Source organism: Catharus ustulatus, assembly GCF_009819885.2.
Source record: "Catharus ustulatus isolate bCatUst1 chromosome Z unlocalized genomic scaffold, bCatUst1.pri.v2 scaffold_26_arrow_ctg1, whole genome shotgun sequence".
Classification (NCBI taxonomy): domain Eukaryota; kingdom Metazoa; phylum Chordata; class Aves; order Passeriformes; family Turdidae; genus Catharus; species Catharus ustulatus.
Window position 1 is genome coordinate 1,662,346 of NW_024879445.1, and position 14,728 is coordinate 1,677,073.

Below are 14,728 nucleotides of genomic sequence, written 5' to 3' on the forward strand. Positions count from 1 at the left end.
CCTAACTGGCTTCAAAATAATGATGGCCATGTTCTACCTTGGAAAGGAGTGAAATAGTTACTGCTATGCTTTAAATCAGCTCTACATCTTCATTAAGCCATTGTGTGTGATGAAACAGCATCACATGAAAAAGGTAAATCCATCAGAACCCTCTCTTCAGCTGCAGCGTGCAGCTTGGATGAACAGTAGTCAACCTCCCCCTCAGGATATTGTCAGATGGAAGCATTTCACAGTGAAATGTTTGCAGCTGGAGATGACATGAAAAATGATAAAAGTCCTGATCATGTCAAGTCTGAGCCAAGTAGGGACTTTCTGTGTGCTTCACTTCCTCCTTTGCTTTAACATCCTGAAATACTTCATTTCTGTGATGTGTTAAAGGCCCTGAGGCTGCAAGGAAACAACTTTGAAAGAGTGACTGTTTGGGAGACTCTGGCTGGAAAGGCTTTTGTTTCAGCACGTGTGCAATAAAGAGAGTTAACCCCTGAGAGAGCAGCGGGGTCAGGGGTGCAAAGCCATGGGCTGTGTTTGCTTCTGAGGACAGGAACAGCTGCAGGGAGGCAAGGTGTGAGCTCCAGCAGCTCCCCTGCGCTCAGGGGCTTGGGCCAGAGAGGTAACTCATCGTTTTTCACTCAGCCTCCCTCATGTGAATTGAGAAAAGAGCTCTTACAGTTCATCTGTCACCTGAAATTTCAGAGCCGTCCCCAAAGGTTAATTACTTGGGGGCCATAACAAATGGAGAGAATAAGTCAGAATGAAATTTTCCCAAAGAAAAACGGGCTTCCTCATCAGCTTACAGTGTACCAAGATTGATACAAACTCTTTTCAGCTTATACTCCCCAGTCCTGTTACAAATCAGCTAAGATTCATGGATTTCAGGCTTTGCATTAGTGAATCATTAATTAACAACTAAATATATCCGTTTCTGATTTTGCTGTTGCACTAATGTGATTTCTCCTTTCTCTCTCCTCGCTCTCTCCCCTTTTTTGTAGTTAAAGCAGAAAAAAAAACCCTGGTCAAGGGGTCTCTCTCTGGAACTTCAGTCCTGCCGTGCTTCTTTTCAACCACCCCCACCATATCCTCCAGCTACGCCGCCGAGTACCTCCGCATCAAATGGTCCAAGGTGGAGCTGGACAAAAGCGGGAAGGACGCCAAGGAAACCACGGTGCTGGTGGCCCAAAATGGCAACATCAAGATAGGGCAGAGCTACAAGGACAGGGTGTCTGTGCCGAGCCACTCCGAGGAGAGCGGGGACGCCTCGCTGACCTTCTCCAGGCTGCGCGCCAGCGACGCCGGCGTCTATCGCTGCGACGTCATGTACGGCGTGGAGGACACGCAGGCCATCATCTCTCTGGCTGTGGAGGGTAAGGGTTTGTCTGTCTATAGTGATTCCAGCTAGAGCAGCAGAGCTTCGTGATCGGCACAAAGCTGGAGAGGAATTTAGGGTGTCTTTGGAGATTCGTGCTTTGAGTAGGGCGGAAAGAAGCGACTTGTGATGGAAAGGGTGGAAGCTTAGGGTGGAAGGAGGCCACTGAAGCTGTGGTTGGCCTGTTTGATGTCCCAAACTGTGCCACCAAAAGTGGGAGCCACTTCCTGGGAAAGGAACATCAAGCGTGAAGGAAGTGCTTCTTTTTGCCCGGTAATAAATTTTGGATGCGTGGATGGGAGAAGCTGCAATAAAAGAGGTAGGGAGGTGTTTGCTAAATGTGGGGCAGGCAGTGATAACAGTTTGCTTGCTGTGTCTATTAGGAAATAGCCTCCAAAAATTTGAGAGGGAGAAGTCTGTGTGTTGAGAGACAGAAGAGACACGAGTTTCAGAACTGTTGATGCTGGAGAAGAGATCTAAGATTATCAAGTCCAAGCATTAACCCAGCACTGCCATGTTCACTATTAATCCAGGCCTCCAAATGCCACGTTCAAACATTTTGGGAGCTCTCCCAGGCAAGGTGACACCCCCACTTCCCTGGGAAGTGCATTCCAATGTCTGACTGCCCTTACACTTATTTTCTGATGTCCAGCCTGAGCTGTTCCCTCTCCTCCTGTCCCTGTTCCTGGAGCAGATCCCAAATCCCCCCAACTGTCCCTTCCTGACAGGGAGTTGTGCAGAGCCACAAGGGCTCCCCTGAGCCTCCTTTTCTCCAGGCTGAGCCCCTTCCCAGCTCTCTCAGCCCCTCTTGGGGCTCCAGCCCCTTCCCCAGCTCTGTTCCCTTCTCTAGACAGCCCAGGGGACATTGGCCTCTTGGCCACCTGGGCACCCTGGGCTCGTGTCCAGCTTCTGTCACAGCACTCCCAGGGCCTTTCCCAACCCCTCTGCCCCAACCTGAAGTGCTCCATGGGTTTAAGCAAAACAAAAGTGAGTGTCCAAAGCAGCATGTGATGTGTGGGTGTTTCTCCTCCAGAGCCTGCTCATGGAGCGTGGCACAGAGACTGCTCCAGAGCCCTGTTGGGCTGGCACTGAGCCTGAGCTCACAGGCTGTGCTGAAAGGCAGGGCATTAACCCAGGCTCTGTGCCATGCACAGGCAAGTTCTGGGCTCAGGTTTCTGCCTGTGTTTAGGACAGCACTGAGCTGTGTGGATGGATCTCCTCACAGGCTGTGTGCCCTGCCTTGCACACCCCTTTGCAGCTCGGTGTGTTTTGGAAGTTCAGTATTTACTCAGGTGAATGAATCTCAGAACAAACATTAATATCTGCTGCTGGAAGTTGTGGCTTTGGCTAAGGCTTTTTTGGTGAGCTTAATACTGTATTGTTCTTCCAATCTGCCAAGCCTCATGTGAACAGTCTGTTGGCTTTGATTTGACTAAAGGATTTGAAGGTGTGGCCTTAATTTGGAAATCCAATAAATCATTAATGTCTGCATAACTTCAGAAACTGTTAGGTCCTAATGACAAAAGCAAAAGAAATCCTGGTTTGAAGTTACTTTTTTCCTTTTCATTATGAGCGTACCTGGCATTCCTTTACTCCTTTTCAAGTGTTCCCTTGACTACATGTCTATATCCAGGAGCAGCAGATGTTTGTGACAATAAAATATCAGATGATTTATGGTGATACTCCAGCTTTTTGTAGTTGCTGCTCCTGCAAAAACACTGTGAAGTGTTGAACTGATTAGACTTATGATTTTACCTCAGTGAAAAACTTCGCACACTCCATTTTCTTTCTGCAACTGCTCTTTTCCATGACTACTTTAGTGTCAGAATTTCAAGAGAGGGAAAAAGCTGAGTTTTGCTTATGGAGATGGAAAATTGGTTTGCGAGATCGTCATTTGGGCTGTCCATTCTCAGTTTTCTCCATTATGTAAAAAAATGGCATTTATGAACTCATAAAAACTTCATGTGAATATTGCTGTTCAAACCTTCTGCTCTGTTCTTTATGATTTCTTATGATTTCATCTTTTATTTATAAACCACAAAAACATTACTCCCAAATACAAATCATCTCCATCGCTTCTTTTTTGAACCTGCACCCCAAAGTGACACCTTTTACAGAGATTTTATCCCCTGTTCTCCTCCTTTGTGCACTCTGCACTGCCTGTCCTGACCGGGTGCAGGGAGATATTTCCATGTTAACTGAGGTAATTCCAGAGCTGAGGGATAGCCTGGTTCAGCACTGTGCTTTGGTCAGCTCTCCTGGGTGGAGCTGGGGCTGCTGAACCTCTGGTAAAATTATCACCAGTGTTTCTTTATTCTGCTCATTTTATGCTCAATTTAAGTAGGCCAAAACTTTTTGGCAGAGCAGGTGTAATTCCTCTTTTGCTGTTATGATGATTTTATATTTGGGGATTTTTTTTATGCTGCTTTGGGTATTTTTTAAACCAATTCAGGACTCATATTCTAGGTATTTTCAGGGTCTCCATTTGTTTTATGCACGCTCCCTAATTTTAGACTTTCAAACAAAAAGCATAAAGCAGCATCAGTGAAGCCAGGAAGATAAGATTAGACAGCTGGCCTGCTGTAGCATAATAGATAACTGGGAGAGCTAACTTGAATAAAATTACTGTAATTGCCATTTCTCTCCTTTAGGTATGCTGGGAATACAGAACTGCTGTTGAACACACTGTGCATCAAATAATTGTGTTTTACCAGTGATGGAATGTATTGTGAATGAAAAGTGGGATTTCTGAGGAAGAATAATTTTCTCAGTAGCACACAGATTTTCCCAGGTTAAGCTGAATAGTGGGTATTAATCACTGAAAGTAGAACTTTTTTTTCTTTTGGCTGGGTCTCAAGCCCAAGACTGTACAAAAGTTGTAACTGTGAACCTATTATTTTTTCTGTTTAGCTGTCACAACAGACAGATTTGATAACCTGTATGCAAACATCCAGTTAATTTGCTTTTTTAGATGCCAAATGAACTTCTGAAATCAGATTCATGTGTTATTAGCAACAAACTATTCAGACAAAAGATCTGACTGTCCTAGGGTCCTATTCCAATGAAAGCAGCTGATATCAAAGGGCAAACTTAAACATTTGCCCTATTTTTTATTACTCATTTTGCTATCAGAGATCTGTCACCAGTGGAATTACCCACACAGAAACTTGTGTTATTCCATCCTGAACAGATAAAGGTTTGGTTTTTCCCATTTATTTTTTGAATGTCTGTGGATTTTCATCATCCATGGCTGGACTCCTGGTTAGGCCACCACTTAACCACAGCTGGTAATCTTAGTTATCATTCACAAGGAAAGCACATTCCTATTCTGACAGGTAAAAGTTTTCTAAACAATGACAGGATCTTGGATATTGATGTCATTCTGTGGCTTTCCTTTGCCTTGGTAATAGGAATTTATGATTCCAGCTACTTGGGTATCAATAGCTGTTTATATTTGGAAATAGATGATCTTTAAGGTCCCTTCCATCCCAAACCATTTCATGATTCTGTCTCAGGACATCATCAAGAGTTCACATGAGATCCTTTTGTGTTCAGAATGGATCTAACAGCATCATGGCAATGTTGGATGCTTCATCTTCTCACAAGAAGGGGAATGATAATTATAGAATATTTGGATTTGGAAAGGACCCACTAGGATCATCCAATTCCAATCCTGGATGTGTAGAACAAGTCATACTCATTTTCACTTCCACGTGTTTTCTTCTCTGCCTTCTGTGCACATTCCTCCAAAATGCTCCCTTTGTCTCAGGAGCAGCTCTTCCTTTGTCAGATTCTGTAATTTCATCTCTCTACGGTGTTTTGTGCTTTTCTTTTAACCTTTCTTGGTGTTTCTAAGCCCTCAATTCAAACTGTCTCATGCTGGCCTCTCAGCTTTTGGATATTCCTGGGTGAGGTAAGCTCTCTGCATTAAATATTCCTGGTCACCAATTAGGGAGATTTATGGATGACTCTTTTAGACTCAACCTGTAACCTTCAGGCAAAGCTGCCTTGGGTGAGTTGAATTCCAGAAAGGATTTTATAAAAAAGTTACTGCTGTACCTTCTTGCGTCCACATTTATTCCTTCTCTCTAGTTGTAATGAAGTCCACTTTTATAAAATACATTTGAGCTACCTTGTAAAAATCTGAGCTACAAATGAAAGGACGCAGTACTTTTAATTCTGGAAAATGTCTGAATATTTAATGAAATACTTGTTTTGTGTGGTGCTATGATATTGGGCAATTAAGAAGAACATGTATGACCCAATGCATTCCAAATTAAGAAGTCTGAACAAACCACTCATTTGACCTCATTTTTTCTTCTCCTTCTTGGAGATAATTGGATTTAAAGGGCTCAAAGTGGCAAATGGGATCCTTCTAGTTTACTTACTCTTTTGTCATAGCTTCTCAGTGGATGTTTTTTTTTTGCCAAAAGAGAGCACTTCATTATTTTCTAACTGATATTTTGTGAATCCACTCTTTTCATGGGCCAAATTTGCTCAGTTTGTTTGATTCTGCTGCAAATCTGATAGAGTTCATTTTTCCTCCAGTTTTTTTTTTTTTTTTCTTTTTTTTTTTTTGGTGTTTTTTTTTAAAGCTCGCAAAGGCAATCCTGGGCTTAAGATACTGATCTTGTTAATGGAAAGAAACAAGAATTAGGGAGGCAGCATAGATGGCAATTCACATTTTCATTTTTATGCAAACTGGTCTTTCCTGCAAGCATTATAATGATAATAAATGAAAGTTGTTTCCCAAGTGGGAACGCTGCCACTGAGTGATGCTGTTAGCCCTGGGAGATTGTGTGCTGACAACCTAATTGATCTATTCTCTCTGCAGCAGAAATCCCCTTCTTTATCTCCCTAAGTAGGCGTTTGAAGAGGTGCTTTTACCTAATCTTTCGGATTTACCTGCCTTGAAACCTTACCACCTCTTGATGTTGAATTTCCGTGTAAATTATCACGGGCTGCCGCGTTTGTTCAGCTCGAGTTTTACTCTCCAGTCTAATGGACAGAATCTTCCTGTCAAGGGAAGAGCACAATTGGTAGTGGCCATCAGAGGATGGCAGAGAATTTTATTTCGGGGTGATAAAGACCCAGCGTGCCAGGAAGAGGGAGGAAAAGAGTCTGGCCAAGCTGTTCTTGTAGATTTTGGGAGCGTGACAGCTTCTGGTGGCCAGGTGGGATGGTTCTGCCTTGGGATGGATGCAGGAGCTGTGGTGGGAGAGTGACAAAGGATAAAACCACAGGTGAGGCTCAGCGTTGATCTCTCATTACCTGGAGCTGTTCAGGGGAGTCCCTGTGTCCCTCCAGCTGTGTGCTGGGCACAAACATCCTGCTCAGGGGGGCACAGTGTGAGCTGGAGCAGGCGTGTCTGTCCCTGGAGAGCCTGGAGAAAAGCACTTTCCCTCCCCACCGTGAGCTCCCTGAGCCACTTGGCAAGGCGAGATTCTTCTTCTCAGGTTGCCAAAGCCCAAGACGGGGCTCAGAAGATGGGTACAAAGCCTAGAGATGACACACAAACTAATTATTCAACTGGAAATGCTGCCCTATTCCTTCTTTCATACAGTTCTCAGCCCTGTAACCTTTATTTTTGGGGTGTATTTGTAATGTAAATTGCCTCCTGCATTAAAGCCAGGGAGGATCTCTCATCTGAACTGTGTAGTAGCTCTGGCACTGGGCCAGGGGTTATTTCAGGGTCTGCACCACCGTGTCCAAGGTCTGAAGATAAAAATTTAGCAGCTCTGCCATCACAATCTCTTCCCTTCAGGTATTTGCTGTGTCAGGCAACTTCTGAGATTCAGGCTTGATGTTGCCAACACTGCATGTGGCAGCAGCGTGAGCTCACCAGTGAAAGTGAACTATAATTTATTAGCCATACCAGGATAATAAACTAGCTTTCCCTCTAGTTCCACAAGGTTTTGATGCATGATACACCATAAAGCTGCGACCCAAAGGGGTGTAACCACAGAACCAGGATCTTACCCTTGTTTGTTAGAAGTTAAACACTTTGCATTTTTATCTTCTGGTCTAAGACATGAGGTAAACGATGAAAAGGCGTTCGCCCTTGCTCTGACAGAAGTGAATTTTGGATGCTGCAAATTGCTTTCCTATGAGTGCTCTTTCTTGCTGCTACTCCTTCCTGTAATTACACTGACTTTGTTTGCCAGATGTTCAGTGACAACATTATACCGCCGTAGTCTGTTTTCCAGTTGCTTTATTTGTTCCTAGGACAACTCCTTTCTTGCCTTTTCTTTCGGGGAGGAAATAGACAAAGGGGAGGGGAAAAAAAAAATCCTTTTCAAATGTTTTAAAGTGCAAAGAGCGGGACAATGGGTTTTGCCCTTCTCTCTGTCTAACTGAAACAATGAAAGTCCTGCACTTTAATCTTCTTAGCCCCAGGAGTCTTCTAATTATTGCAGCTGTTGCACAGGCTTATGCATAGTGAGTCCTCCTTCCCATTCATCTCGGAGGCTCTTTCATGTCCATTAGCTCCTCACTGGAAATGGAGGAGCCTCCAGCTCTGAGAATAGGTGAAGTTTACCTTGTGGATCAGGGCGAGGAGAACAAAGCATTCCCCGAGTTCCTTTCCAGGATTTACAAATGACCAAAGGCTCTTCTTTGCCTCTGCGAAATCCACTTTAAATTGGCTGGGGTGTTAACTCTTTAGTCCTGCCTTGTTCAGGTGTCGCACGGTAGGAAGGGCAGTGGTGCTTCCAACAAAAAAAGGAAGGAATGAGGGGTGGAATTGTGGAAAATGCACTCATATGTTCAAGCAGCAGGAAGCTTAAAAATAAAAATAGAGCTTTAGAGAAATATGTTGCTATCCTCTCTAAGGGAACAAAACCTTTGGGTGGCTGTACTGACAATCAGAAACTCTTGTGCCCAGTTTGAAGTCGTATGCTATCACTTAGGCAATCTTGGAAAAATATTATAAGCAAGAGGCAATCCAAAATCACACAAAATACATTGTAATTAAGATTAAAACAGCAAACTGAATTAACTAATTGTTTCATATACTTGGGCATTTCCGACTCAGCATCAAATATGTTTGATGACAGAATTGCCAACGTCACAAAAAAAAAAAAAAAAAAAAAGTTTTACAATGTTTGTGTATGTTCACAAATAACAAATAGAAAAGCTAGATGCACAGCTTGTGAATATTATTATGGGTTCATAGTTATGGAACAGGGTCAATATTTTATCAGCCTCTGTTGGGAGCTTGATAAAAGTTGCCCATTTTAAAATTCTAGATCCAGAACACCAAGGAGGCCACCTGAACTCCTCTTTTTATTTACCACTGTGCTACTAATATAGCAATCCTCATTTATGCCAGCAGGTGCTCTGCTCACAGTTTCAACCACTGCTACCAAATTCTGAATGTACTAAAATAAATACTTTAATGCATACCGCATGTTAAAAAATTATAAATCTCCAGGTAGTATTTTTTTGCGATTTTAAGGTTTAAATGCTGATGTTTCCTAAGTCTGAGTTCTGGGGTGGTTTAGCCGTGAGGCTGTGGCCCCCATCCACATTGAAATGCTCCTTTGGTCCCAGCACAGGATGAAGATGCCCTTTGGAAGCTGTTCCTGTTCTCTGCTTGTTCTTGAAATCCGCCCAGAAATTGTTTGGAACAGCACTGTGGGGCCTGAGCCAAATAATGCAGTGAAATAACCTAACAATTTAACACCCTTAATGACTGAATTTCAGGCACCTGGAAAGTTTAATGTAATGATACAAACACCAGCCGTGATTTTCCGGGGTGTATTCTTCACTTGTCACTGTTGCCAAACAACACTTGGACCCATTTGAGGCTGAAATTACACTGTTGCTTGGAAGAAGCTGTTTGTGATGGGTTTTGTCAGTTCTGAAAGGAATTTTATGGGGATGCTGGTGGTCTGCAAGCTTCCAGTTAGTGGCTGCAGCTGGTCTGTGACTCCCTGTTAAATGATGAAATATGGGGATTCCCAGCCTTTCTTCTTTTATTTCCTGTTTCTCTGCAAGTGGCTTTGATAAAAAAATGATGGCTGAGTAGTTTTCAGATAATATTTTCTGTATTAATTTCTTAGTGAATCATGACAAGAAGAAAAATGTGTCTTCTCTGCTTGTTGGCCATATGCAGATTTTTGATGACTGGCAAAATTTTACTGAATTTGTTAGCATGGGGAGAAGATTTCTAAATAAGTTGGAAATTCTTGCATCAACAATTTGACAAATGACCTATATTTCTGTTTGTTTGTGAACTAGCAGGCTTTCTTTATCTTTCAACAATGCTCTAATGGCAAAGACTTGTTGTAAAATTAATTATTGCTACACTCTCACCATTTTCCCAAACTGTATTACAGTATGTTGTTTCCTCATCATGAAGTACTCAAGTGAAACCATCAGAGAAAAAGAACATTTAATGGTTTAGGGGCTTGTTTTGTTTTGTTTTGTTTCCATTCTGTGGATGTTTTATGGTGTTGAAATGCTTCTGAGGATTTTAGAGCGCTATTAGTTAGGTATTGCAAGGGACATGCCTTTGATGCTAAACTGTAAAAGACAGTGGTAGTAGGGGGAAATGATTTTTTAAGGTGGGATGGCTGTTTTCTGCCACTTCAGTGCCCTTTATGGTTTGTTCTAGCTGTTGTCAGATTCAGTGGGAATTGGGTGTGTGTTGATAACAGAATGTGGCTTCTAGAAAAACCCTGCTTTACAAAAAACCCATCTTCACACCAGACCTCTCTCTCCAAAGGTCAAGATCCTTTTCAGAACCAGGAAAACCCCAAATAAAATCACACTTCGATTTTTGTTTTTGTACCATTTGTGCTGTGTGCAGGAAAATACAGCTATGGAAAATTGACCAAAATCCATATAAGTGATAAATTATATATTTGTAGTGATCTTTGATGTGTAGAAACAGACACCAGGACCATCACTGATTAACAAATCTGCTTCAAAAAAACACATTTTTGAGGGTATTTTGCCATTACTGGTAGCAACCACTAGAGGGTGAACACCATTTTTACCATAATATCTCACCTTTTTGCACTATTTCTCATTCTACCCATCTCTTTTCAGCATTGGGACAACACCTAGGTAAGGTTACAAAGAGGTGAAGGCTGGAGGAACAACAAAAAAATGTGCCACTAATGTGGTTTTTGGGTTTCAGAGTGGTGATGGCTGGAGGAACAACACAAAATGTGCCACTAATGGTTTTTATTTTTGCATTCTCAGGTGTGGTGTTTCACTACCGGGCTGCCACGAGCAGGTACACCCTGAATTTCACACAGGCCCACCAGACCTGCCGGGACAATGGTGCTGTCATGGCCAGCCCAGAGCAGCTGAAAGCAGCCTATGAGGATGGGTTTGAGCAGTGTGATGCTGGCTGGGTGTCTGACCAGACTGTCAGGTGAGGCTTTCAAAACACCCCTTCACTCTTCTCCCCAAAATTTGTGTGCTTTACCCGGCTTGAGCTGCTGTCTTGCCATAATTGATGCCTTGGAGTGATTACCTAGAACACAAGCTAGACAAGATTGAGAAAATAAAAGTGGATATGTATTAAAGACCTTCAATATGTGCACTTTGGGCTGTAAGAAGCTTCCCAGAAGCTACACCCAAGATGGCCACAAGTTTTTCACACAATTAAAAGTTTGGTCCATTTCCATGTCAGGAGTTAATTGTCCAATTACATCTTAAGGTAATGAAGTCATTTACCCCCAGTTTGCTCTCCCCCAGCTCATTTTTATTTATATTTTTGAGGGTGTAGGGTGTGCTTGGACCACAGGCACAGAGGAAATGTTTTGTGTGACCAAAATGTGCAGACAGTAACTAACACTGTATGGAGTTTAGAGTTATACACTAAACCAGCTCAGGATTTAAAAAAATATAAAAGGCTAAAACCCCAAGGCATCATAATGACAAATTTTCTGCATTTCCAGGTATCCAATTAGACATCCCAGAGTTGGCTGCTTTGGAGATAAGATGGGAAAGAAAGGAGTCAGGACGTACGGGCGCCGCTTCCCCAACGAGACTTACGACGTTTACTGCTACGTGGAGCGCATGGAAGGTGAGATGCAGGGTCTGCAAATCCTGGGAGTGCACTGCAGGACTTAAAAAGTGACTGGGGAGCCCAGTATGTGGAAGAGCAGAAAGAGAAAATTCCATTTAAAATAAGTTTTGGCTGCTCTGCGTCTGAAGGGAGCTGCCAAACGGAGGGAATCTACAGTTTGTGGTCTTGCAGGTCCTAATTAAAGGCCAGTGTGGAGTCCACAAAGAGGCAGTCAGGGTTCAAGCTGCCTATAGTTAGTGCAGTAGATCTCACAAAGGTTTCTGTGGATGCATCCTATTTTTTGAATGTTACATAAAAGTATTTTCAAAGAAAATGCATTTTATGTTGGAGAAACTGTATATGCTATACATAAGTGTACACAAAGATAGATGTAGTATATGTGCTAGCTGTATTGTAGTTCATAAAGTATGCAATTAAGTCTTTTTATATGTCCATGGCATAAAAATAGACAGATATTGAAGTGCCATCTATGTTTAGTAGTATCTTTTTAATAATGGGCCCTCTCAGATTGAGAAAGAAACAAACAAACAAGGAAAAAAACTCTGTAGTTTCTGGGTCTTGTTTAGTAAATTACAGAAATGCTTTGCAACCAGATCTAAAATACATTTTCAGCTTACTAAAGTGCCCTGTGTCACATTGCTTCTGTTTCACAAGTTTTTATTCCATGCCAGTTCCACAACTCTTTTCTAAAAAAAACCCCTGATAATTCTTAACTAAACATCTTCAGGGATGATCCTTGGCTGTTACACATTTAATTTAGTGGTCTTAAAGTCAGCAGAACAACAAATCAGCCTTGGCTCTGAGCAAGCCTGCCTTTATAGGTTTACATATATTTTTTAAAAGCAGTTGCAAAATGCAGGTGCTCAGTGTTTGTTTGTAGTCTGTCTTAGATAAGATATAGATTAGATCATGCAGGTTTTTTCTCCTGCTGGTGAATTTAGAGATTTTAGTTACTGAAGAGATTTTAGTTACTGAAATCAGTAAGTGTTTTATTTTTAGTAGCTGAAGATCTGTCCTAGACAACTTGGAGATTTATGCAATACAAGCAACAGAGGTGTTGCAAAGCCTCCATAAAACATACATGCTTGAGAATTTGTAACTTGAGCTTGAAAATTAAGTGACAGAATTTTGTTACTGTGTTTCATTGTCTTAATTTTAGTTATATCCTGTTTACATCTGTCAGTGAACAGCACCTGTGAACATCTACAATTCATGACATTTGATCCTCCATCATTCCTTGATGGGATTGGGTTCTGAATTTCCTCTAAATCAACATTTTTAAATTCAGTTTCTGTCTTTCCTAGATTACAAAGAGAAAGTTTAGTCAAAAACATAATCTATGTTATTCCTATGTGAAGAACAATCCCTTGTTCTTTTCCCTCTTCAAGAACAGAGAAATGTAACTAATGCAGAAAAGATTGTCCTGAGTTCATGTGAGCCAGCAGTTTCTCAGGGTCTAAAGTTATCACTGAACTTTGAAAAACAGAATTTAAGCCAAAACTGAAGCATTTTTCACTGAGGCTGGTGGGGAACAACTGATGGGGACTGCTGTGTAGTTCAAAGTGGCTGCAGTGGCTGTGCAGTCCTCATGGATGAAAATGCTCAGGTCCTGAATTTTTCATGGGCTTTAATTGGTTCTTCTTTGTTATAAAATTTATTTTGCCGAGATTTATGACCCAGTTTCCCTCTCTGGATGCATCTGCACTTCTGTCCCACTGTTGTGGCCTATCAGCTGGACTGTGGTGACATGATCTGCTTGCACATGAAACACCCAGATTTTAACAAATATATAAGCCAGAGCACAGTATTGTAGGGATTTGGTTCATTATATTGCATTCATTATATTGAACAAGTTTAATGCCAAATAATTATAATAGTTAGCCAAATTTTCCCTTTTGTTGCTATTGGTTTTTTGGGATTTTTGTTGATTGGTTGGTTTGGGTTCCTTTCTTTTGTTGTTGTTTTTGTTTTTTTTATTTTTTTGGGGAGGGGGTTTGTTTTGGTTTGGGTATTTTTGGTTGGTTGGTTTTTACATGTGTGTATGTGAGAGAGATTTCATTATTTTCTCATTCTCTCAGAAGTTTTAAAATGATCAGCAGTGTGGCAACAACTTTATGACCTCCAGGAGGAGTTTGTGGGTATAGGACATAGAAACAGTGTAGGTTGATCCTGCAAGGTGTGACCTCTAACTCATGACTTAATTCACAGCAAAATTAATCCAAAGCACTTAGGGTGTGCTTAAATTCAACTTTTTCCATGCGGATTTTAAAGCTCCTATCTGCGTACCCTGCCCTGATTCAATGCCAAATCTATTAGACTTGCTTGCACCAGAGAGGACCTTATTTGGAGGGTCTGTGTCAGTGGAATGACTGTTCATGGCACAAGCCTGACTGATGATATCAAAAATCTGGGCTACAACGAGGGTGTCACCGTGGAAGTCATCGAACACTTATTGGCTGCTGTTGGTGTGTTGCCCCTGAAGGCCATAAATGGTGGTGGGAATTCTTGCAATACATTTTGAAACAAATGTGCATTGAATTTGCAGTACTAATTTGGGTATTTGCACTGAGGATTTGCAGGAGCAACTCCATCTCGATTTCATTCCTTTTTGGCTGTATGGAATCAGGAAGTCAGCCAGAGACACGGATTTCTCCTTAAATCACAAACTATTAGCTTAAATTGAAACCAGTTATCTAGGGTAACTCTTACCATTTCCTTGTTCCGAGGAAAGCCAGAGAGATTAAAGACTGCACAATTCTAATTTAAATAGTATGAGTTTTGCTGCTACAGTCAGAAGAATAAGTGTGGGAAGGATTGAAAATTTCTGAGCTCCTGGAGATAAAAAATGAGAACCTGGAGTCAAAGTATCATCAAAAAGGTACTAGGCATGGTGTTTTATTACAAACTGTTTTACATTCCTCATGTTTCATCACTTATTTCAGTGTACCAGGCACTAACAGATACATTTAGGGTTCTTTTAACTGCAGGAAGGTGATTTATGACTGAAGATTTTAAAGCAATTGAGCTGCAAAGGTTTGGGTGAGGATCTCTTGACACCACCAGCTGAAGGGGTGTCTGCCTTTGGATGGAGATGGGTGGGTGAGGAAGAGCTTGAAGTCTTCAACAAGCAGTGTGTGCTTAATCTGGTGTCAGAGATGGAGATAGAACCACCACCACAGCCCAGTGGTGGAGTTTGGTTTTGCTGAGCCAAAGCACAAACCACCCCATCAGGACTCTCTCCTGGCCAGCCCCCCAGAAACCATGTATGCCTGACCAACCTCTGTGGTGTACAGAGTTATTTTTGGGGTGCCTGTGGGGGA

General features: G+C 41.9%; 1 protein-coding gene across 3 annotated transcripts in view; it reads left to right on the forward strand.

The window, feature by feature from the left end:
• VCAN (versican) overlaps positions 1-14,728 on the forward strand; it is a 96,484-nt gene that overhangs the window by 11,578 nt on the left and 70,178 nt on the right. For all 3 annotated transcript variants that reach the window (XM_033086425.2, XM_033086427.2, XM_033086426.2), the window contains exons 3-5: positions 990-1,361; positions 10,574-10,748; positions 11,278-11,405. In XM_033086425.2, the coding sequence (XP_032942316.1) occupies positions 990-1,361; positions 10,574-10,748; positions 11,278-11,405 (675 nt within the window). The remainder of the gene's footprint in view (positions 1-989; positions 1,362-10,573; positions 10,749-11,277; positions 11,406-14,728) is intronic.